The 25,813-nt window shown below is 40.0% G+C and overlaps 2 protein-coding genes, 1 long non-coding RNA gene and 1 pseudogene across 3 annotated transcripts in view; 2 read left to right on the top strand and 2 right to left on the bottom strand.

Moving 5' to 3' along the window:
• Positions 1-192: 192 nt before the first annotated feature.
• On the top strand, positions 193-1,530 carry LOC140926138 (uncharacterized). The gene has a single exon (XM_073375929.1). It carries the CDS (start codon positions 280-282, stop codon positions 1,528-1,530), a length of 1,251 nt encoding a protein of 416 aa, XP_073232030.1. The 5' UTR covers positions 193-279.
• Positions 1,527-5,408, top strand: LOC140926137 (uncharacterized; annotated as a pseudogene).
• A 950-nt stretch (positions 5,409-6,358) lies between these two features.
• The window catches only part of LOC140926136 (stress-induced-phosphoprotein 1-like), a 73,133-nt gene continuing 53,678 nt past the window's right edge, over positions 6,359-25,813 (bottom strand). The window contains exons 5-9 of the mRNA XM_073375928.1: positions 8,419-8,580; positions 7,431-7,508; positions 7,285-7,352; positions 6,782-6,923; positions 6,359-6,621 (exon numbers count right to left, since the gene is read on the bottom strand). Of these exons, the coding sequence (XP_073232029.1) occupies positions 6,359-6,621; positions 6,782-6,923; positions 7,285-7,352; positions 7,431-7,508; positions 8,419-8,580 (713 nt within the window). The remainder of the gene's footprint in view (positions 6,622-6,781; positions 6,924-7,284; positions 7,353-7,430; positions 7,509-8,418; positions 8,581-25,813) is intronic.
• Positions 15,398-16,407, bottom strand: LOC140928524 (uncharacterized). Its single transcript, XR_012164651.1, has 3 exons — positions 16,250-16,407; positions 15,549-15,626; positions 15,398-15,465 (listed from the first exon to the last, which is right to left on the bottom strand). It is a non-coding gene; the product is annotated as an uncharacterized lncRNA (long non-coding RNA).

Raw genomic sequence — 25,813 nt, 5'->3', positions numbered from 1 at the left:
CGTAAAAGATTTACTTAGCGGTAGTAGTACGGTAAGAAAGTTTATTAAAAACTGAAAGTTTAAATATAGGACTACTATTCTAAATAAGTTCGTTTTTATCCTGGAGTTCCCCTTTAAGCATGTTATCTTAATTTTTTAGTCAGTTGGGTTTAGATTTCGTGTGTACCTTTGGCAGTGAACTTTTCCTATTTGGAATAAACCCTTGAAACTGTGAAATCGTGAAGTTTCTGCGTTAGCATTCACGACAAAAGTGGCACCTCCGACGGGACCGTGAGAATAATGGAGACGCTTATCGGAAAACTGAAAGCAAAACTACAGCTTTTGCAGCTCACCCACGAGAAGACAGAGGGTATTATTAGTACCGGGATCACCGGGAAAATTCGTCGACATAAAGAAGCTTTACAGAGCATAGTTATCGGCGCGGAAGAAATAAAGAGAGAGATCGACCAAGCCAAGCTTGAAGGTGGGGAGGCCTTAGACAAAGTTAAAGAATGGGGGAAAGAATTCGAATTGAAAATCGACGCCGCAGATACGGAGATCACCTTACTCGAAGAACGTGTGAAACGAATGGTGGCTGATGCGGAGAATGAAGAAAGAGAAACAAAGGAGACCCTGTTGGCCCGCCAGCGTGAAGAACCATTAAAGTTCGAAAGACAGCGACTGGAGCAGAAGGCAGAGTTCGAAAAGGAAAAGGTTGCCTCTCCGAGTAAACAGAATGTCAAACTTCCGAAGCTTGTCATCACAAAGTACAATGGAGCCCTTGAGAACTGGCTGGCATTTTGGAATAAATTTGAGGCGGAGATTGACAAGACGGGTCTGCCTGCGGTCACGAAATTCGCCTATCTCACGGAGTTAGTGGAGCCGCGAGTGAGAAAGGGGATCGATGGCCTACCTTTTACATCAGAAGGCTACGAGCGTGCAAAAAATATTCTTCAAACAAATTGCTGCCAGACAAGCGAGACTATTAGTGCCTATGTGGAAAACATCCAAGGACTCCCTGTTATTTCCGGAACACATCCCGCGAAGATTCACGATTTCTTCGAGACACTCCTGTACAATGTTCAGTCGCTTGAAACCCTAGGAAAAACGTCGGATTGCAAGGCATTGGTTCGAGGAGTCCTGAACAAGCTGCCGGGAATCAAAGCGGAACTAGTTCAAGGGAAACCGGACTGGAAAACGTGGGATTTCACTCAGCTTATCAACGCCCTTCGCGAGTGGAAGGAGATTCACCCGCGTGAAATCGCGAAATCCCGTGACAGAAGTTTTTACGTAGAAGACCAAGACCCGAATGCACCACGGGGGTGTGTTTTCTGCAATAACACTTCACACAAGCCTAGTGATTGTACAGTTATCTCAAGCGCCCCCGATAGGAAGAAGTTTCTACAAGAGAAAAGGCTTTGTTTTAATTGCACTGGCCTCATCGAGCAGCTCGCTGTCGAAGCCGAGGAAACTGCGCTCGCTGTAAGCAGAGGCATCACACATCTATCTGCCATCAGCCTACTCAACCTGCAAACGAAGGAGCTGCAATGACCGCCGCACACAGGGAGAAAGTCTGCCACCGAGTAGTTATAATCAAGGTCAATGGAGTGAAATGCCGTGCGTTACTTGACACTGGGGCCACTCGATCGTACATATCAGCCTTCTTGGTGAATCTCCTGAAAGTAAAGCCTTCTCGCACCCTGACACGTGGTATTAAAACAATCATAGGATTGGTCACGAAGCGCGTCGAGACCTACGATGTGAAGATATGCGATACACTAGAGAAGTGCGTGCTACCAGTCTGCGTGACGAAAATCGAACAGCGCGAGCTGCTAACCCTAGAGAATCCTAACTATCCTGAGATGCTGGGGCGATATCCACATCTTAAAGGTGTCCGAATGGAAGAAACCGACACAAAGGAACTCCTTCCCATCCATGTGATACTGGGGGCAAATGAGTACACGAAGATCAAGATGGCCGGTTATCAGCGAGCATGAGCCGAGGGCAAGCCTATTGCTGAGCAGACCAGGTTCGGGTGGACGATAATGTCATCAGGTGCTGAAGTTGCTCTCAAAACATGTTCTTGACACAGACCTCAATTGGAGACTACGAAAAACTGTGCCGTATGGACGTATTGGAATTGCAAGACACGCCTATCGGAGATCAGGACGTTGTGCACCAGGAGTTCCTTGAACAGCTTAAATGCAGTCCAGAGAGATGGTACGAAACTGCGCTCCCTTGGAAAGGTGGTCATCCCCCCTTGCCTAATAATAAGACAGCGCCTAAAACGGAACGGCAAATTGAAAGATTATGATGCCATAATACAGCAGCAACTAGAAGAAGGCGTTGTTGAAGAAGCCGAAGAGCCCGCCCACGTGAAAGAATTCTACATTCCTCACAAAGCTGTTATCAGAGAGAGTTCAGAGACGACGAAAATGCGAATTGTCTATGACGCCTCCGCCAGAGCCTATGATGCAGCTCCCTCCTTAAATGACTGTCTGGAATAGGGACCCCCGCTGCAAAATCAGTTATGGAAAGTGCTAGTGCGCGGACGTTTCAATGAAGTGGCTATTGCAGGAGACATACAAAAGGCGTTCCTACAAGTGCGTATCCACGCAGAAGACCGAGACGCGCTGCGTTTTCACTGGATCACCAGAGAGTATCCCGAGCAAGTACGTACCCTGCGATTCACACGAGCTCTGTTTGGTCTGGGTCCATCACCTTTTCTCCTCGGAGGAGTCATTCAGCATCACCTAAACATTTGTCGACCTGATTACCCTGATGCTGTACCAGAGATTGAGCGGGGTCTGTATGTGGATGACTTGCTGATGGGAGACCAAACTGTTGAAAAGGCGTGGAAAATTAAAGCTACCTCCACAGAGATCTTCGGAAAAGCCTCGTTTAATCTTCATAAATGGAACTCTAACGTCGGAGAGTTAGAAGCCTTCGGCGCACACGACAATGAAGGAGTGGTCACCTACGCAAAGGAACAGCTAGGAGTGAAGCCGGGGGAGTGTGGACTCCTTGGATTGAGGTGGAACAAAGACTCTGACATAATTGCAGTTACCTTCCCCCAAGAAATTGTAGCCGCTACAAAGAGAGGAGTGCTGGGCAAAATCGCAATGGTGTATGGCCCCCTCGGCCTAGTCTCGCCTTTGCCTTTAGAAGGAAAAATGCTGTACCGTGATGCCTGTCAAAAGAAGATGGCCTGGGATGCAGAGCTGCCCCAAGAACTTTTGAAGCGAAGGCAGAAGTGGGAAATGAAACTACCTGTTAAAACTGAAGTACCTAGAGCCCTAGTTCCAGCCAACCTATTCAAGCAATTGCACTTCACGCCTTTGGAGACGCTAGCGCTCAAGCGGTCGCCGCAGCTGTCTATGCAGTAGTCGAACAAACGTCAGGGGGGAACCAAGGATTGGTAGCTGCCAAAACACGCCTCGCTAAGCAGGGAGTCACCATTCCCCGCCTGGAATTGGTTGCAGGCCACATGGCAGTCAATTTGCTGACCAACGTCCACGATGCTCTGACCGGGTACCCCGTAAAGTCACTAAATGTTCGGCTTGACAGCACTGTTGCCCTTCATTGGATTAGAGGCGCCAGCGAATACAAGCAATTTGATGAAAACCGTGTCCGCAAGATAAAAGAAAAGGAGTCCGTCATTTGGAGACACGTACCGACACAAGAGAATCCTGCAGATCTGGGGAGTCGAGGCGGGCCAGTTAACAAAGAGAGAGGACCAAATTGGCTGAAGGATCCAGCTAGCTGGCCCCAGATATTGTAACAACTGCAACCCCAGAGTCTGAGGCAGAAGCGAAAGAAACCAAGCAGGTGTTCGCCTTAGCTGTGGATGGAACAGAATCGGATGTGTTTGATGAGTTGCCTTTGGCACTGTTTGAGAGTAGGAGCGTGGGTCCAAAGGTTCATCAACAACACAAGGAACTCCGAGCACCAGAGGAAGACAGGCGCTCTCACCACAGAGGAGATAAACTACCAGAAGCTTCTCTGGGAGAAGAAAACCCAAAAGAAGTGTGCCGGATTGGAACAGTTCGAAGACGATAAGCTGAAACTTAACCTGCAGATGAATCATGATGGTGCTTTGAAATGTCGCGGAAGGATCCAAGGTGATTACCCAGTCTACCTACCTGACAGTGAGATGTACACTGAGAAGTTCGTGCAGCACGCCCGTGAAGCCACTCTACATGGGGGAGTGAGCTTAACCATGGCCAAAGTGCGAGAGACACATTGGGCCCCCAGATTTCGCCAGCTCGTCAAACGCCTAATTAAGCGCTGCTAGGCATGCAAGAGGTTTCATGCTGTTGCATACTCCAACCTCCCTCCAGGAAACCTGCCTCAGGATCGTACTGTGGAAACTACGCCCTCTCAGGTCGTCGGGGTTGACTATGCAGGTCCAGTAAAGTACCGTGTTAGCAGAAACAGAGAGGGAAAAGCCTACATAGTCCTGTAAGTTTGCAGCCTGAGCCGTGCCTTGTACCTCGAACTGACGAAAATCATGGAGACAAAAGAGTTTATCAGTACCTTGAAGCTATTCATCGCAAGGAAAGGCCGCCCAGAGAAGATTTACTCGGATAACGATCGAACGTTTGTGGGTGCAGCAAAGTGGCTGCGAAATGTGATACAAGATGAACGACTGCACGATTTCCTTGCCCAGCTGAACATCAAGTGGCAGTTCAACCTCACCAAAGCACCATGGTGGGGTGGGCAGTTCGAGAGAATGATTGGCCTTGTCAAGCAAGCCTTCAACAAAAGCGTTGGAAATGGAACTCTCACCTGGAGCGAACTGCAAGATGTCTTGCTGGACGTGGAAGTAGCACTGAATAACCGACCTCTCAGGTACGTGGAAGAAGATGTACGGCTGCCCGTGCTAACCCAAAACATGCTGCAGTTTTTGTCTGTCAGTTTTTGTTCCTGAAGACCACAATCAAGAGAACCCTGATCTTCCAAAGCGAGCGAGGTATCTAGCAAAGTGCAAGGATGTGGAATGGGGGAGGTGGTCTACTGAGTACCGAAGAAGCCTTCGTGAAAGACACAACCTCAACACAACAAGCAAAGGCAACTATCTCTATCAAGGGGAGACGTCGTTATAATCAAGGGTGAAGAGAAGAACCGCGGGCACTGGAAGCTAGGAATCGTCGCTGAGCTGATCACTGGCAGAGACGGTGTCGTCAGGGGTGCGAAGTTGCGAGCTGGAAAGTCCTACCTTGAGAGGCCTATTCAACATTTGTACCCTCTTGAGCTGTCATGTGACATGACTGCAGGCGCGCCTATCAGAAACCTGGATCCTAAAGCACCAGTGTTCAGGCCGACGAGGGATGCCGCAGTTGCAGCCAAGGTCAGAATCCAGGACCAAGCAGACGACGAGGAGCTATCTTAGGAACTTATTATGACGTTTATTACTCATAGATTATTAACCGGACATGATTTAGTCACCTTTCCTTGTTCATTTCTTTCGGAAATGAACAGGGGGGGGTGTGTGTGAGATTATAACATTGCGTGACAATTAAGATGGACACTTAATTATCGTGGTAGTGATCGGAATGTATACCATTAAGGGATCAATTTCAATACTTTGTTTTTAAGCATGTTATCTTAATTTTTTAGTCAGTTGGGTTTAGATTTCGTGTGTAGCTTTGGCAGTGAACTTTTCCTATTTGGAATAAACCCTTGAAACCGTGAAATCGTGAAGTTTCTGCGTTAGCATTCACGACAAATGCTTTGTAAAATGTAGAATCCCTTGACCTGACATCAAATATCTTGTATGTCTTTTTGTGTGATTTTATTTTACTATATGTATATACTACAATGTATGTCAATACTTGTTGTGGCAATAACAAAAAAAACAAACAAACAAAAAAAAAGATTCCTTGCGAGTGCAGCGAAGTCATTGGCGGAACGGGAAGATGTATTCATAAATTGAACCTATTGACCACTCCAGAAAATACCATAACATACCATCATACTCTTTGTTGGTCACTCCAAAATTTTGCAGAAGCATTGTTTTCAGTTTCTCTTAGGGCCATTTTAACTCCCAAGAGAAACTAAAGACAATGCTTATGCAAAATTTTGGAGTGACTAATAAAGCGTATTATGGCATGTTATGGTATTTTCTGGAGTGGTCAATTACACCACATAAAACGGACATACGGTTTTCAGACTCCAGACTTGAGCTATTAATGAAAACGCAGATGAGGCCAGGCACTATCCGCTTTGAGACAAGGTTAAGATTCTCTATCGAGACCCCATCGCCCTTCCCCCACTGCTACTTTCTTAGGCTATAAAACGGTCATCCATATAGGATTTCATCTGTGATAACGTCAATGGGGTCAATAGAAACAGTTGTATTGAGATTCCAGAAATGTCTTCACGTAAAAGGGCCGGGATGCAGAATAGACAATGGAATGTTGGGTACGAAATAAAGTACAATGTCGACAGTGCGTAAAGTTAATATGAATGATACTTTACCCAAGTGATAGTGGGCTGATGCCCTGTTGTCGTACAATTTGGCATTCAGATCGGCATCGTTGCATTTTACTTTAATTCCCTCTGAATACAAGTTGATAGCCTTGACAAAATCATCTTTACGAAATGCATCATTGCCGGCATTTTTGTGAGTTTCTGCTATTGCTGAAAAAAAAAAAAATGCAAACAGAGTTTTGAGTTCTGCCAGTATCTGAATGAGTCAAGCCAGAGAAGAAAACTTAACATTCGATGCCTGACAAACTGTAGATCCATTTGAAGTAAAGGTTCTGGTTATAACTACGCTTTTTGTTTGGAGTTTACTTACATGTACAATCAAGAGATTTTTGGTTTGTTCGTGAATCGCCCTCCTCTTTTGCTGCTTTATCGCCTTCCTGAGTTAAAATCTTTTCGCGTTCTATGACAGAACAACTCTTTATCTCCAACAGATCCTGGTTGTCCTTGTCAATCTTACAAGAGTAAAGGTGTAGAAAATAATGTGCTTTCTTAACCTAAAACTTATGTAGTTGTTTGTAATAGCAGTAGTTATGACAGTAGCAAAAGTAGTAACAGCTACATTTTTGAATAGTTGACAAAAAAATAGACATTGACCTTGTAAAAGTAAAGGAGGTAATATTTTGTCCGGTCAGGAATTTGTATTTACTCTTCTACGAAAAGCCGTAGCTGTACACACACGTTTTTTGTTTGTTTGAGTATTTATCCAGTGCGTTGCGGCTTAATAAATCCCTTGCAGTTCTTATTTTCGTTCGCGCACATGAACATCTCAATAGAGAAAAAAAAGGGTCGGTGAACAGGGTAAAGAAAGGATACGGCTAGTCCTTTTTCACACCAGTTGATGGTTTCCTCAAGCTGCTTCAACTTTAAACAGGTCTTTGCCCCTAGTGAAAAAAGTCGACTCATTTGAAATGATTAAATGGAGGAAAAAAATCAGGTTTTCTTCTGAGATTCATTTTCACCTCTGATAATCGCCTTGAAATAAGACGGCTGTAGTGCTGTGGCAGCTTTTACATCACTCAGACAATCATGGTAATTCTCTGAAAAATAGTTTTTTTAGAAAGATGATTTCAATCAGTGACACATACAGGCGCTCAATAGGAGTTTGAAGCTATGACTTTCAGGCTGCTAGTCCGGATGCTCTACCACTAAGCTACAAGAGACAAGTTGGAGGTAAGGCCACTACTGAACAAGGTTCAAGTGACAAATAACCTGCATACTGCTAGGGCAAGAAAGTTGATATGTGCTCATGCGCAATGGTAGAGATGTGAAGGTGAATTTCGAGCCTGTTGAATGCACGAGAGAGGTGATTTTACAGAGAGAGAGAGAGAGAGAATAATCCTCAAGTAGATTATAAAGAATTGAATTGAATTGAAAAAAAATCAGCGCTTAAAATTTATGCTTTATCCAGGGGTCTTTTAAGTAATTGAGGGGTAATGCCTATTTTTTATTTAAACGATGCGTACGCCCGGGCTGTTTTCATATTCGACATGACACCACTTTGTGCGATCTAAGGGTGCTTAAGTAACCCAAGGAAGCGAGAGTAAGTATTTTATACGGTTTCTTGCGGGTGCAGCGAAGTATACATTGGCGGAACGGGAAGATGTATGCATGAATTTAACGTATTAAGGCGCATTAAACGGGAATACGGTTTTCAGAGACTCTGACTTGAGGCATTAATGAACACGCAGATGAGACCAGGCACTATCCGCTTTGGGACAAGGTCAAGATTCTCTACTGAGGCCTCACCCTAGCGCCACTTATTATAGGGTAATGAGTTTATCCACATTTGACTTCACCCTGACAACATCAATACTGACAGTTGAATTGAGATTCCAGAAGTGTCTTTACGTAAAAGGGCCGGGATGCAGAATAGACGATGGCATGTTGGATACGGAATTTTTGATGTAATGTTGACAATACATAAAGTTAATACGAATCATACTTTACCCAAGTGATAGTGGGCTGAAGCCCTGTTGTTGTACAATTTGGCATTCAGATCATCATCCTTGCATTTCACTTCAATTCCCTCTGTGTACAAGTTTATAGCTTTGACAAAATCATCTTTAAGAAATGCATCATTGCCAGCATTTTTGTGAGTCTCTGCAATTGCTGAAATGAAAATACAAACGGCATGAGTTTAATTTTGAGTTCTGCCAGTATCTGCATGAGTCAAATCCAGAGAAGAGAACAAAACATAACATTTGATGCCTGACAAATTGTAGGTCATCTTGAAGTATAGACCGTCGTTACAGGTACGTTTTTTCTTGCGAGTTTACTTATACGTACAATCAAGAGATTTTGGGTTAGTTCCCGAATCGTCCTCATCTGTTGCTTCTTTGTCGCCTCCCTGTTTTGACACCTTTTCGCGTTCTTTGATAGAACAAGTCAGCTTTATCTGCAACAGATCCTGGTTGTCCTTGTAAATCTTATTAGAGTAAAGGTGCAGAAAATAATGTGCTTTCTTAAACTAGGACTTATGTAGTTGTTGGCAATAGTAGTGGTTATATTATATTTTCAAATAGTTGACTCCCTTTCTGTACATATCATGCAATGGCTGCTCGCAGGTCACTTATTTTAATCGACTTTATCGATTCAAACTGCTTATTTACTGAAAGGTAAAAAAAGAGTTACAAACCGTTATGAACTCCATGGAAATTGAAAAAGAGATTGCCTCTAATAATAACAATATGTCCTCCTTCAAAAACAAATGGAGCCCTCTTAAACTTTGCCCCTCGGACAAATGAACTTGCTGTTATTAAATAATTCCAAAAGTTCCAAAAGTTAAAAGTGATGCAGAAACAAATGCAAATGCAAATCACCTTTTAGTTGGTAGGACAGACTCCTTATGTTTTTGTTGTATCGTCCCTATTTTTAAGCTATTTTTGAAAACGGTTTTTAACCTGTTTTGTGAAATAGGTTTTAAATAGGGTGAAAAGTGTATTTTTAATGTATTTTTCGACTGCTTTTAAAGGTGTTTTAACCTGTTTAAAACGCTATTAAAAAAGAATTTTTAATGTATTTTTAAATTCGTTTAAAATATATAAAAAATTCCAGGGCTTTTGCAAGGCTCAAAACAGGTCTAAAATATCTTATAAATCGGAATAAAAACAGGATAAAAACAGTTTCAGAAACATATTTTAATTTGCTACACTATTTTAAAACTATTTTTAATGGCAATTTTAAACGTATTTTGAAAAAAAACAGGTTTAAAATAGGTCCAAAAATATATATTTTTATTTTTATTTATATATATATAATTTCGACTGATTTTAAAGGTGTTTTAACCTGTTTAAAACGCTATTAAAATGTTATGCTTCAAAATATATTTTAATAGCTTTTTAATGGGTTTCGAAATTTAGTAAAATAATCGTATTTGCAAATACAATAAAAATACGTTGGAAATAGTATTAAAATACCACAGAGGAAGAAAAGCAATAGCACGCGTATATTGTGAAAATACATCAAAAATAGGATGCAAAAATGCAAAAACAGTATAAAATTGTAAGAAAATAGCCTTAGAGTTGTCTGAAAACAGTACAAAAATCGGTCGAAAGAGCATAAAAACAGTACAAAAACAGGATGAAAATACCATTTAAATTCATGAAATAAAATGAATACAAAACCGTCGAAAATTACTCTGAAAAAGCAAGATTTACTTCTGCGAAATTTCTCCACACAGTCCTACGCTAGGATTTCACCGGAATTATCTCTTAGCCGATTACTTTACGTTGATTTCCCTACGAATTCTCGGGAAATTCTTATGGAATTTTTCAGAAATGCTGAAATCAATCTTTAGCCTGTGTACAAACCCCCTCCCCTCAATAAAAATCGGAGGGGAAGGGGGTCGGTACACAGGCTATCAATCTTCCGCTTCAAAAGAGTATTGCGTTACGTTACCGGTAAATAATAATCTACATACATGTAACTTACATTTTTTATTATATTCACGGCTTTACTCAATTATTATCAGAAGCTTGCAGGCTACGCCTGAACGTTTAATTTTTGGCTGATAAAGAAAAACATAAGCATGAAAGAGGTCGGTGACGTGACATCAAGTGACTGAGAACAGCGAGGCTGAGCATGGAACCCTGTAAAAACTAAAATTGCCGTACAGGCGGGAGTATATAAATGTTTACTACCCTCCATTTGTTTCTCATATGGCGTATACTTAAGCGTCTTAGTAACATGTTATGCATATATTGTGTATAACACTCACATAACAGAAGACTCTTGGATTAACACACAAGACAGCACAAGACCGCGTGCTTCGGAGAGAAACTGAACCAGATCCTTTCAAAGTACATAACAGTCGCTGAGGAGTCATACCCATTTTTGATCCGTGATAAATGCAACATCTACGTGTTCAGACAATCCGCAGAGTTGAAATGTATACTTTTGTAAGATCGTAACAAACAGTAAAATCAAGCGCACCCGCCATCACAGCAACCGCCGGTACAATAATTTGAAATGAGCAAAGGACAAAGGACGGTTTGTTTATCACGTGCATTTGTCACATCACCGCGGCGCGAAGTCGTGATTTCAGTCGCGCGTGACATCTTAGAAATAATATGCCATGCGTGTGCGGAATAATCTATGAGAGAAAGATAACCATATGTCGGAGTTTATTCATATCTGAGCTTTGTTTCTTAATGCAATATATATGAGGTGAGATCTTAGCTTGGATAATTTATTTATTATGTAATTTCAAGGGCTTATTTTAGATAAACCTCTGTTGACCGCGTGCATCCGGTTCTCGGCCTGCGGCTCCGGCTGTTTGTAAAAAAATTTCTATATGAAATTAAAATGCGATTTTAAGAAGTTTCTTTTAAAAAACTTATGGAAAGTCCCGTAACTGCACAATATGTGACAGCTTGTTTTGAGTCATTTATGAGTTCGTGACACGATGAAGGCTTAAAAATTAACTTTGTGCAATTGTTACTTTTATTTATAGTCTGAGTATAAGTCTCCCAAAAGACATTACAGTATTGCACCCTAGTAATAATAAGTTACAAGTACACTACTTTAAAGTATTTACAATAAGGTAAGCATTTGATGACTTTAAGCAGACTTCAAATAGTTTATGGATAATCTGTTTTTATAGTCAGGGTGCTGTGTGCCCAAAATACAATTCAAATAGACCTTAAAACAGTGTTTAAGTACCCTATTTAAAAGTATTTAAAATGCGGTCAGTTCTTAAGGTTTTAAAACATATTTCAAATAGTCTATTTGAACTCTGTTTGTAACTTTGTCAGTGGATGCGTCTCAAAATACATTTTAGATACAACTCAAAACAGTGTTAAAGTACCCTATTTAAAAGGATTTAAAATACGGTCAGCATTTAGGCTCTTAAAACATATTTCAAATAGTCTATTTGAACTATGTTTGTAACTTTGTGAGTGGATGCGTCTCAAAATACATTTTAGATACAACTCAAAACAGAGTTAAAGTACCCTATTTAAAAGTATCTTAATTACAGTCAGCATAAAAGCCCTTAAAACATATTTCAAATAGTCTATTTGAACTCTGTTTGTAACAGTGTTAGTGGTTCTATGCCCAAAATACATTTTAAATACTCTATTTTAATCATATTTATTAAACAAAATACATTGTAAATTGATGAGAGAGGTTTTCCTTTACATGAAATACAATTTAACTACACTCAAGATATATTTCATACAGGGGCGAAAATTTAAATTTTTTTGTCAAATAGTATTAAAATACAGGAAAATAGTGTTCAAATACTGAAAATACATTTTAAATACTTTAAAATCAGTTTCAAAATACATATGGTTTGGTAAGGGGTGTTCTATTTTGCAATTTTGCAAACAGTAGTCTATTTTGTAAAATTTTTTCAGGCTTAATTGGTTGCAAATGCTGTAACATTGTATTTTTCCTTTATCTCTTGTACGTTGTTTTTATTTTTTCTCCATGTAAATGTAAGTATTGTTATTAGAAGTGTTGTAACCAAATAAATGTTATTATTAAAAAAAAAAAAAAAAAGAAAAAAAAAGAAAAAAAAGAGTTGATAGTGACATATTAAAAGTAAAGAAAATAATAGTCGTGCGAGGGGCTGCGAGCATTATTCTAAGAAAGGATACGGTTAGTCCTTTATCACACCAGATGATGGCTTCTTGAAACTGCTTCAACTTTAAACAGGTGTTTGCTCCTAGTGAAAAAAAAAAGTCGACTCTTTTAAAATCATTGTTTTAGGAAAAAATCGCGTTTTCAACTGAGATTCATTTTCACCTCTGATAATCGCCTTGAGATAGGACGGCTGTAGTGCTGTTGCAGCTTTTACGTCACTTAGACAATCCTGGTAATTTCCTGAAAAAGAGTTTTATCATACGCACATTACAAGGAATAATCCGCACGAAAATTAGATCAAATCTTGACTGAGTGGGCAGCGTCTACTTTATATGTAAACCTTGCGTAAGCTCGAGGTTTTTTCAAATCCGATACTACAACACACTTTATGCTATCTACCGAAAGTTTAGTGACCAACGAAAGTAAGATTGTGAGTATTTTATAAGATTCCTTGCGAATGCAGCGACGTATGCATTGGCGGAACGGGAAGATGCATGCATGAATCGAACCTATTACGGCAAATAAATTTAATACAATGTTGATGCTTTAAGTTAATATGAATGATACTTTACCCAAGTGATAGTGGGCTGAAGCTCTGTTGTTGTACAATTTGGCATTCAGATCCTCATCCTTGCATTTCACTTCAATTCCCTCCGTGTACAAGTTTATAGCTGTGACAAAATCGTCTTTACGAAATGCATTATTGCCAGAATTTTTGTGAGTCTCTGCAGTTACTGAAATAAAAATGCAAAAAGAGTCTTGAGTTCTGCCAGTAAGTAAACTAGTCAAGGCCATACCGAGAATAAAACTGCAAAATGTTGCCTGACATACGAAATGTAGTGTAGACCCACTTCAAGTAAAGGCCCTGGTCAACAAGCCCGCTTTTTGTTTGCAGTTTACTTACATGTGCAATCAAGAGATTTTGGGTTGTTTCCTGAATCGTCCTCTTCTTTTGCTTCTTCGTTCCCTCCCTGTTTTGACAGATTTTCGTGTTCCTTTATAGAACAAGTCTTTATCTGCAACAGTTCCTGGTTGTCCTTGTAAATCTTACTAGAGTGAAGGCGCAGAAAATAATGTGCTTTCTTAAACTAGGACTTATGTGGTTGTTGGCGATAATAGTGGTTATATTATATTTTCAAATAGTTGACTCCCTTTCTGTACATATCATGCAATGGCTGCTCGCAGGTCACTTATTTTAATCGACTTTATCGATTCAAACTGCTTATTTACTGAAAGGTAAAAAAGAGTTGATCGTGACATATTCAAAGTAAAGAAAATAATAGTCGTGCGAGGGGCTGCGTGCATTATTCTAAGAAAGGATACGGTTAGTCCTTTATCACACCAGATGATGGCTTCTTGAAACTGCTTCAACTTAAAATAAGCGTTCGCTCCTAGTGAAAAAAAAAAAGTCGACTCTTTTAAAATCATTGTTTTAGGAAAAAAACGCGTTTTCAACTGAGATTTATTTTCACCTCTGATAATTGCCTTGAGATAAGAAGGCTGTAGTGCTGTTGCAGCTTTTACATCACTTAGACAATCTGGATAATTACCTGAAAAAGAGTTTTATCATACGCACATTACAAGGAATAATCCGCACGAAAATTAGATTCAATTTGACTGAGTGGGCAGCGTCCACTTTATATGTAAACCTTGCGTAAGTTTGAGGTGTTTTCAAATCCGATACGACAACACACTTTATGCTATATAGCGAAAGTTTAGTGACCAAGCAAGATTGTGAGTATTTTATAAGATTCATTGCGAATGCAGCGAAGAATGAATTGACGGAACGGGAAGATGTATGCATGAATTGAACCTACTAAGGCACATAAATTAAATGCAATGTTCAAGGACACTTTGAGTTAATATGAATGATACTTCACTCAAGTGATAGTGGGCTGAAGCCCTGTTGTTGTACAATTTTGCCTTCAGATCCTCATCCTTGCATTTTACTTCAATTCCCTCTGTGTACAAGTTTATAGCTGTGACAAAATCATCTTTAAGAAATGCATTATTGCCAGCAGTCTTATGCGTTTCTGCAGTTACTGAAATATAAATACAAAAAGAGTTTTGAGTTCTGCCAATAAGTGACCTATTCAAGGCCAGATCGAGAATAAAACTACAAATGTTGCCTGACATACGAAATATAGTGTACAGACCCACTTCAAGTTAGTTAAGACCCTGGCCCCGGTTGTTCAAACGTTGGATAGCGCTATCCACCGGATAAACCACTATCAAGTGGATGAGTATTACGGAAATCAATTACGCTATCTGTTTGATAGTGATTTATCCGGTGGAAAGCGCTATCCAACGTTTGAACAACCGGGGCCAGGTGTTTTCAATCGCTTTTTGTTTGCAGTTGACTTGCATGTGCAATCATGAGATTTCGGGTCGTTTCCTGAATCGTCCTCTTCTTTTGCTTCTTCGTCGCCTTCCTGTTTTGACAGATTTTCATGTTCCTTGATAGAACAACTCTTTATCTCCAACAGTTCCTGGTTGTCCTTGTCAATCTTACAGGGGTAAAGGTGTAGAAAATAATCTAAATTCATTATTAACCTAGGACTTGCGTAGTTTTTGGATTAGTAGTAGTAATTATGACAGTAGGAAGCACAGTAACAGATATAGTTTAAAAAATGGAATCTTTTTCTGTACATATTAAGGGCAGCTACTCTTTAATGTAAACCGTTAATACTCGTCACTGAGAGATCATCATTTTTAATCACCTTTATTGATTCAACTTCTAATTTACTGAAAGCTAAAAAAAAAAGTTGATTGTGAAATGTCAAAAGTAACGAAAATAATAGTTGTGCGATGAGGCAGCGTGTATTGATCTAAGAAAGGATACGGCCAGTCCCTTTTCACACCAGATCATGGCTTCTTCAAATTGCTTCAACTTTAAACAGGCCCTCGCTCCTAATGAAACAAAGTTGACTCATTTGTCATTTGTCATAGAAGAGAAATAAAGCTTGAGATTTTTAAGTCAGTTTCATTTTTACCTCTGATAATCGCCTTGAGATAAAATGGTCGTAGTGCTGTTGCAGCTTTTACGTCATTCAGACAATCATAATAATTTTCTGAAAAAGATATCCATATGATAATCATCCTTAAGAAGAATATATATCTAAATATAATTCCGGACACCCTTACGCAAAAAATTGACTCTCATTAAGACGAAAACAGTTACCCCGTGACACTTAGCTGATAGGCAGCACGTACATTAAAATTAAATTTGGTTTACAGCCCCCGTCTTATAAAAAATGGACACAACTGTTACACTCTGACTCACCGTTTACGGTATTAACTCATCGAAGAGCCGTATCAAATTATTCGGCACTTAATTTAGGTCGGCCTTTTTTAAAAACCTCTCATTTACGAATTACTCAGTACTATGTAAACTTTCTCCCTCTTTCTTTTTTTCGTTCCAGAACAATGAGAAACTATATTTTTGAAAGGCATAAGAATCACCATTAAAACATCATTAGCGCCATCTTCAGCACTTGCCTTTGCAGAGCTTGAACATTGGTTAAAAAGACACAGACAGCCAAAGGTTTCCTTCGGTTTTCGAGTCTTACTTTTACAAGAAATGAGCGTGCACTCTCGAAACTGAATTTTAAAGGAGGTCTATAGAGATATCCTTAAATGCCACGCACCTCATTAAATAGAAAGTTAGTTTCTGATCTCTCATTCAGTATATTACCTAAATAAAAGTATACCGTCGATCTGTTGTTGTACAGCTTGGAAACAAGTTCTTTATCCGTGCATTGAATTCTGATTCCTTCCGTGTAAAAGAAAATGGCTTTGGCAAAATCTTTCTTTGAGTACGCCTCATTGCCCGCATTCTTGAGTACTTCTGCTTTTTCTACAACGAAAACAATGTTCCTGAGGAAGTGTGAGCACATGCCTTGCATCAGAGTTTACCTCCCAACACAACTGTTGTGAGACGTTCACTTGTCCCGTGCATTAACTAGACTACAGCTGTAAATTAGTCAGACCAATTCGCTCTAACAAAGGGCTAGCATTCTGAACGTCAGTTTATCAATCTTTCTACGTTGCTGATTTGCTTTAATTATTGATAAGTCTTTGTGCAAGTTTTACTTACCTACCGACGCAACACCACAGTTTCTTTACAAACTAACCCCTTTAATTGATAAATGATTGAGAAAACTAACTGGTTAAATTTTCGCCCAGACAAACGGAAGATGCATGTAGTGGACTCCCTCGTCGATCCCCTTACTTGCAGATCGAGTCATCCCTGCCACATTCCTACAGTCTGTACAGCGTTCGTACTGGCGGGCGTACGCTGACGTCATAACCAAATTTTCTTACTTCGATAGTTTTCCAATTTCTGTAGTAATGCAGGCTCCGCTATTAAGATCGGGACAGTACGATCACCCCATTTTCACAACAACCACATTTTGAAGTCGGCAGTCGACCTTCTCCGCAACGTTACGTCAAGCAATCAGACAACCTAGAACTCTATTTGTTCTGAGCAATCAACAGTTCGAGTGATATAAGACTTCAAGCAGGTGGTGGATAGTCAGCATTAAATTAAACCTGCCATCCCCTATTTTAGTTAAGGCTTAGTATGACACTTCCCCATTTAAGCGACCAAGGTTCATATTAGCGGGGTTAATGCAAATACTTGGTTTTAAACAAGACTGTGGACTGTTTGAGATAGGAAGCACGGACGAGGAACGTTCTTTAACTGTTTCTCGTACCTTCTTTACTCGCACTTTCTGACAAACGTGTTCATTCTTTCCGGCTAAAGACGTTTTATGAGGCAAGGTGTAATATGGTGGTCAATCTAGTCTGCGTGGCTGGCTGTTTTCAGCGGGGAGCGCGCCCCTGAACGACCGGAGCAGCCGCGAAGGGAATGGGGGAAAAGTGCGCGCTCTGCAACTATCCTGTTCCAGGCGTTCAAATCGAGGGGAAGGCGCGAAGAGATGCGAGTAGGAAAAACGGCGAGGGGGTGGGGTAGGGGGTGAGAGGTTCCCTCCTCTCTCCCTCTCCCTCACCTCCTTATTTTTTCTCCCGGTCTTTTACTTCGCGCTGCACTCCACTATCTGAACGCCGGGAACAGGCTATAAACTCTACAACCAAACTGCTAGCTACACAGGCTTCCAAAGATCAAGACTAAAAGAACTTAAAAATTTCCTACTTCTTCTACAAATAGCGATTAATAAAAACCTATGTTACAACGTCAACAACTATACTAAACTCCTTTCATTCAGTTTATAAACACCTCTTAAAGTGTCCTCCTCAAAGTCATTGTGCTCCATTGTTTTCTTGACAGGATATGTGACATTCCTTTCACATGTAGCTTTAATTGAACTCTTTGCCACAGCTCCTGTGTTAAAAAATTAATAATCTTGTAAAATTTAATGATAATGATAATGATAATGGTAATATTATGATAATGATAGTTATTTACTTTACACAGTTGTAAACTAATTGGAGACATCTAACTTACTGCACACCAAATTACATAATGTACTTAACTAGGATACATTAAGATGCCTAAGACATCAAATTATCTACAGTCCTCCTACTTGCGAATGTAAATTTAGCTAGAAGACACATTGCGATCCTTACAGCTCTATGTAGTTAAATGTTGGAGGCCTAACATTGTGATTCTTAAACGCGTGTATTTTATGACTTTTATACTCCATTACGAGACTTAAATAGGTATCGTTTGTTCGGGCACAGATTCGTATTGAGAAAGCTTAAGCTACGTGCAAAAGAACGCAACAATCCCAACATTATTAGGCCAACAATGTTGTGAGTTGTTGCGTTCGTGTTGGCAGTAGTGTGCAAACGGATGCAACAACTCCCAACATTGTTGGGACCTGCAGTGCATCGGCGTGGAAAGGATACAGACCATAAAGACTTTGTAAACTCTAAGGAGACCATGTTTAATGCGCGTGCGTGGCCTCAACAACGTTGGAAGCGCTGCCATATGCATTATATTACGGATCCAACATTGTTGGGCTACGCTTCGGCGATCACAGAACAAAAGAAATTTTGGGAGTTGCTGGTTTAAAAGTTTGACTGGTGTCAAACTTTGCACAACAACTCCCAGCAACACGCTACAACATGCAACAGGGTGTGCAAAAGGACGCCGGCAAAATGTAACCACTAACAATGTTGCGTCCGTTTGAAAAGGGCTTAAGACACTTTACGAACACAATGGGCGCAATTCAAGCACGACGTTTGACGGAAGGCTGTACCAACCTACTGATCCTACATCCTGCATGACGTAATCACGACAGAAATTATCGAGTCTAATCACTTTGCAGGATAATTGATTCAAAAAGTTGTTCTATTATTGTGTCTAATTTCACGAGAAATATAAAACTGGCCCTTCAAATCAGTCAAATTAGAAGCCTCTAGACCATTCTTATAACATAAGAGAAATCATCTAATGTTAAATTCGCTAACTTTTTTCACCTCCCTAAAATTACATGAAGCTCCTTTGTGTACGGCCCTGGCTTTTTACAAATATGTTAATAACACAAAGAACAAGGAAATGAAATTTGATGCCCAAGTATCCCTTCGGAGTTTAGTTCGTTTTCCTGACATGAACTAAGAAGAAAAACACCTATAAGCGTTCTCTGTTTAGAACCACTTAGAAATAACAGCTACAATGTCGCCAAGAAGAATATACGTCGTTTCGTAACTCCAAAGACACGACACGTCCGACATGACTCTGCTTACCTCGGGCTAAGCTTGTTTTGTTCGTTGATATGACTACACCATAAATAAAAGCAACGGAATACCAACTATTCATGCATCCATTCCACTTACCGCCTCTTTGGTTCGCCAAAGACTTACCGCTATGTTTAGTGTGTATGTTTATAGTATTGATAGTAAACTAAAAGTTTCGTCATTTCAATTTGAATGTTCGGTCGACCCTGAATTTTCCCTTGTCCAGAATTAAGCATATCCCTTGTGATATCGATAACACTTCCACATAACTCCGAGTAGGGCTAATAAAGCTTGGTTCGTTCATATAAAGGTATATAAATAGACACCTTCCCGATCGTCATGAGACGGCTTTCCGCCAGGTACATTACCCTATTGGAGCGTCGATCGTAACTCTTACAAGTAAATTTCGCCTTTTCATATTGTAACTTTCATATCACGGTCGCAAAAAGCAAATTTTGGAGCCGTTCTTGAAATCTGCATACCTCATGAAAGTACAACAAATCAGAGCTTTTAAAACCCTCTCATATAAAGAGGCGATACACTAAAGACAAAGACTTTTAAACTTACCGGATGACTGACCATTGAACCGTCTGTAGTCTTTGCTCACGCAAGCTTACACCTTCCCCAAACGTAATATTTTGTCAAAGTGGAAATGCTTAAAATTCTTGTGCTGCCTTAAACTTATGACATTTTCTACGAAGAGAAAAGGCTACGGAACTATATTAACTGGACATGCATGGGAAGTATACGAGTATAATACAAAAATATTCATCCACAGTAAAGCAAACAAAGAAAATGAACCTAGGCGGAGGGAAAAGTCCCGATGAATGTTTAATTTTTGAGGGGGCGGTACAGGAGAATTCATATTTACTCTCTTTTCTCTCAATCATACTGAACAGGTGAAGTTTTATGCTATGATATCACCCTTTATTCATTTTAAAACTGTTTTAAAATTGTCGATAGCTGTATTAAATCGCAACAACAGCTTTGAGTCTATCTCTTTACTTCGTTCTTCTGGGTGACTCTCAAGGTTTGTGACATGCGCGTTGCTTAGCGACCCCGATGACAATGTTTGTACTACTAAGTGTCTGTTTCCGTAGCAAATTGTGATTGTTCTGTTTGCTTGCCCTTTGACTATTCGAAATATTGGCCATTTACATGTACTACAAACGAAAACTTTTTCTTCCTTCCGTGAATTGCTTTATTTGTACTACATATTTTTCCACATCTTTTAAAAATGAAGAGCCCGGTTTTAGCAGGAGGCCGTGACGCTTCCCAAGGTTACTCTTTGCTTATTTCCTTATATATTGTACTTCATTTAACGTTGCATTCCAAATTATAAACACTCCCAGACGTTTTATTTTTTTGGTTGATAATATGAAACGTTTGGGTGTTCTAAAGACAATGTGGTATAATTACGACCGCGACTTGCAGATCTAAAAACCACTCGACCAAGTGGCAAAACGGCAAATTGGGCACTAGAAGTCACGTCTAGTGGTTTCCTCGCGTTTTCGCTGTGTTGCCTTTGTCAGGAGCCTTTGCTGATTTTGACATCGTTCTAGAAAAAGGGTCGGAAATGCCCTCATTCCCCACGGCAGGTGAACTCTCGCCGGGACTCTCGCTCACGTCATGTATGTGATTAGTGATTAGAGAAGCGAACACGACAACAAAAAACGGACTGTCATTCCCAAAAGTTTCCTGTTTTTCTTTGTTTTCTTTTCAGTTAGTTATTTTCTTTAACAATGGCGTTACATTTTTGCTTGGTTTTTGCACTGCTCTCTAACCAGTCAGCCTGTCATTATGGAAAGGACCTGTATACTTCTTCCTTCTTCTAACTTATGGAGAACAGTTTTCGAATCTTAAGGTCTAGTTATGTACTAAACAGATTCGTATTTGCTATTTCCTTTTTAGCCTATCCCAGTCTCTTTTGACAGAAGAGGAACTTCATCAGTTGAAAGAAAGAGTTCAATCTTTTCTGAACTAGATCAAGTTTGAGCTAGGCTTTTACAGATTGTGCTCGCAAAACAGTGGCGGATCGTAGGGGAGGGTCCGGGGGATCCGGAGGACCCCCCCTCCCTTAGCTATTAGACCTGACCCATCGAAAGGATAGTATATCACTTTTAAACTGGCTGGTTTTTTAACTGAAACATCATCGAAATTTCTAATGTGCAACCACAACTTGTGGGGAAAGTAATTTGCCACAACAAAATTCAACAGTCCTTTCTGAACCAAAGATTGCCCCCCCCCCCAATAACAATTCCTGGATCCCCCCTGCAAAAGTAGCATAATATGCTTATAGCAGTGCTCGTATATGCCAATAATTATGCTAGCACTGATTTATAAGAGAATTTCTGGGAAGAAACAAAAAACGTACTAAAAATATTTGAAATAAAAATGAATAAACCTTGTGTTTGTGTTGTGTCTTCTGTTTGCTTCTAGAGCCTTCTCGAAACCGTTTTGACGAGTTTTAAAGATTCTAAATTGTACTTACAATATGAGAAAAACACGTGTAAAGGAAACTGGGGCCCTTGTTTCTTATCATTGCAAATAACAGTAGCTGATGCCTCTCTGAAATTCAATATCATTGTGCATCGTAACCAAAAAACTGAAGGGACTTACACTTTCAAGAGACAAAGAAATGCGAACGATCAGTTTGCTCAACCTAGCCATTGCTGAGTTTCTTATGTTAGAGCACTCCTCAAATTGCAAAATCTCCAAATTGTCAACTTGTTTAATTTTGGACCAACGCGAAAACCTAGCCTCTACTCGAAGGGTACGTTTCTGGGAAACTACCCACCTGCCCAATTTTGGCTTAAGGGAGGGGCCGAGGTGGGCGTTTTCCCCAGAAACCTATATTGATCCATCTTGTTTTCATCAGACTTTCCTTTTTCAACATCTAGTTTTTCCTTTTTCTTCCTCACGAAGGGAGGCGGCTGAAATCAGATAATCATGAAGATATGATAAGTTAAAGTTTTTGACTGTTTGATGCTGTTAACCTTTTAAAGGGTCTATTTCACGCAACTTGCTATCTTATTAAAAAGCTAAAATGTGTCTTGGATTCCAAAAATAATAGCCCAGTTTTGTTATTCAAGACTATAATTAGGCATCGACCCTGTTTTATGTCATCTATTGCAACACATGGCAAGGATGGACTTGGGTTGAAACTTCAAAAAATTGGGCCAACGTTTTCAAGTTTCAAAGATATGCCTGCAAAAATCGCCAAAAAACTATTATGGTAATTTGTTTGGTTTCTTCTTTGTGACTTGACAGGAGTGTTTTGTGTCTGGGTAAAGAATTAGTAAAGAATTGACCTAAAACAGCAATATCTTCGTGACATAACTCCTTTAAGCCCTAAGAGAGATCAAATTTCTCCCTTGCTGTAATATCAGTGGTTTATAAAACTGATCCGTCACAAGAAATAAGAATACAACCACACAAGATGAATTCAATCGCTAATTTAACAACTTCTCCCCACTATGTTTTCTCTCTCAGTTCCAATTACCGGGAAAAAAGGCCGCGAGGGTTTGAAACTTGTATCAAGAAGAAATGCAACTCAAATTTCGGTTTGAGACATTCCGTCCGGAAAAACAGGACTACCATTCAGATGTTCCGTTGCTCTCGGAAATTTTTCCGCTGAAACGACCCAAAAAGTCGTGTTCCATACAGTCAAGTCAGTTAACTCTCGCCTTGCGGACAACCCGCTATAATGGACACCCCGATAATATAGACAGCAGTTGAATCCCAGGCAAAAATAAACTACAGACGTTTGACTGAAATAAAGTCCAGCTATTAAGGACTCTCGCTAATGAGGACACTAACTCGAGGTCTCTACAGTGTCCGCCATACCTTTTCAACCGGATTTTAAGGAAACAAGTTGCAAATGGTAAACAACCAATGATGCTTGCCGGTTCCAACGGTGACCTTCTTGACCTCGCCCCATGTTAGCGAATCCGGATGCTGGAAATGTTTGCTGTGGAATTCTGAATCCTGAGCTCTGGTATCCGGAATACAGCTCAAGGGAATTCAGAATTTCACTTGCGATTGGAATCCGAAAGCGATGGCCAAGCTCCATTGAAAGCTCCAATGAATACGGAATCCAGTATATGGAATCTGGAATCTACGGCGTGGAATCCAGAACTAAGACTGTCGTGGATTTCCCTATGAGGCGGTTGAGGAGATTTTACTGTCTCATCGACAAACTCCACGGTCGTTGCCTTTTTCTTTTGGTGATATGGGAGTGAATTAAGGCATTTGTGCGGTCCTGGGACCTTGTTAGGGGTCACATGACCCTTGTCACGTTGTTCTGTTCGTCCGAACCATGTGCTTGTTGACTCGTTACATAACATAACATAACATAAAACTTTATTTATACTCGAAATTTTAGAGTAGCTAAAAAGCTAATATCTTCGAGCTGACACTACATAAAAACTATATAGAAAATATATATACATTAAATGCAAGGAAAGAAAATATCATTTACAATTCACAATTTTAAGTTTAAGTATGTCAGGCAAAAAGAATCTACATGAAGGTAACATCTTGTATTTTAGTCTTAAAGTCTGCAAAAAAACTGGTACCAAAAAAGTCCGGCAGTGCATTCCACTGCTTAGCTGAAAAGTAAGAAAAGGAGTTAAGACCATAGGTAGTTGTTTTAGGTTTACTTAGTGAAAGAATGTAGTTGCCACGAAGATCATACGAAGAGGACCGGAGTGAAAACATATTCTTCATATAAGTAGGAAAATGAGTGAAAAACAAACTGTTATATAACAGAATGAGGAAATTTTGAATGCGTTTGTTTAACAAAGAAGTAGAGCTGACTTTTGAGAGAAGAGTGTTGTATGGAGACGAGTAATCTCCAAGTATAAATCTAAGTATTCTTTTATTTAAAGCTTCATGCTTATCCGCATCGTGCGCTCCACTAAAGTGCCAGACAAAGGAGCAATAATAAAAGTGAGGTAAAATATACGCTTTGTAAAGTTTGAATAAGATTTCCTTGCGTATGAGTTTTCTAAAGCGCAACATAACATTAAATTGATTATTAATCTTTTTGCATACATTTGATATATGTTTAGAAAAATTCAGATTATTATCTATTTCCATTCCAAAAATCTCTAACGTGTCCTTTACTGGGAAGGAAAAACCATACTCCGTCGTTGTGTTCTTTGAAACTATTTTAGCCGTTTAGTAGCTCGATACACTACATGTTTGGCGACGAGGAACGTGTTCGGACGCCCACTGCAAGGTAGACAAAGGAAGGAAAGTCTACGTGAATCATGCCCACGTCTGGGAAGTTGGACGAGTACAACGAAACTGAAGATTGGCACCATTACATCGAGCGTGTAAACAATTTCTTCGAAGCGAATGAAATCACAGATCCTGACAAGAGGAGATCCATTTTTCTGGTTTGTGTGGGAGCGAAAACCTATAAACTTTTGTTAAGTTTGGTTACCCCAGAAGATCCAAAGGATAAAAACTATGAGGATTTAGCAAAACTCCTCCAAGACCATTTCATGCCAAAACCCTCCGCTTTTGCTCAGCGAGTCAAGTTTAACACACGCTCTCAACAATTAGGTGAGACCATTGCAATGTCTTTAGCTGAGTTAAGACACCTGTCTGAACGCTGTGAATTCTGAATTACGTTAGATGAGTTGCTTCGTGATCGGCTGGCGCGTGGTGTTTGTGATATCAGAATACAGCGCCGATTATTGGCTGAACCCAAATTAACATTGAAGCGGGCACTTGATCTAGCTCTCGTCATTGAAGCAACAGATAAGGATGCTTCAGAGATACAGAAGGCAGACGGTCAGGAAGGGGAAGCTTCTGTCAACAAAGTAGACGTCAAAGTTAATAAGGGAAGTGAAGTTAAGGTGATTCCCTGGTTTTGCACTGCGCATCTCTTACTGCGCATAACAAGATGGCCGCCGTAAAAAAGAGCATGTGAAGTAACATTATTAAAATGAAGTTGACTGAAGAGAAACGCTATTGGAATTTTTGCTTGCTGTTGTTTCTTGCCGAGGTGTGTTGGGGATGTGCATAACGTAAGCAGTACGCGTGTTGCTGAGTTCGACTTCCTCTCGGAGAACCTCGATAGTGGATGTTTAACTTGTGCTTACTCACTTTGATTTTCATTTAAACGCTTTCCTTATCACATTGTGTCCTAAATGTGATATCTCGATGTAAATTCTGTAAAAACGGATTTTTTAATACTTTCTTCCCCCTTTCACATACATTCTATTTGAAACTCGCCCCAGTCCTCCCTCAAAAATAGGAGAAAATGCATTTGGTGCACTCTTTCTGCAGCTCTACCGCAAAAACGATTTCGGTGACCCCCATTTTTTATTTCATGATTTTAATAAGGACAGTGCTTCCTTTCGATGAGAAAAAAATTGGCACAAATCTATGTTCAGTTTTTTGGCAGTTGTACTAAATTGTACTGATTGAGCTATCACGGGTCTAGTAGCGCGTGACAAATTTAACTCTACTTTGGAGCGTAAAGTAAAAACAAGGGTATTAAAAGGCATTTTTCTGGTACGTAAGTGGTTAAACAGTACATTTA

Source organism: Porites lutea, chromosome 2 (assembly GCF_958299795.1).
Source record: "Porites lutea chromosome 2, jaPorLute2.1, whole genome shotgun sequence".
NCBI lineage: Eukaryota > Metazoa > Cnidaria > Anthozoa > Scleractinia > Poritidae > Porites > Porites lutea.
Note: the sequence above shows the minus strand (reverse complement) of the source record. Positions and strands in the feature narration are given on the sequence as shown.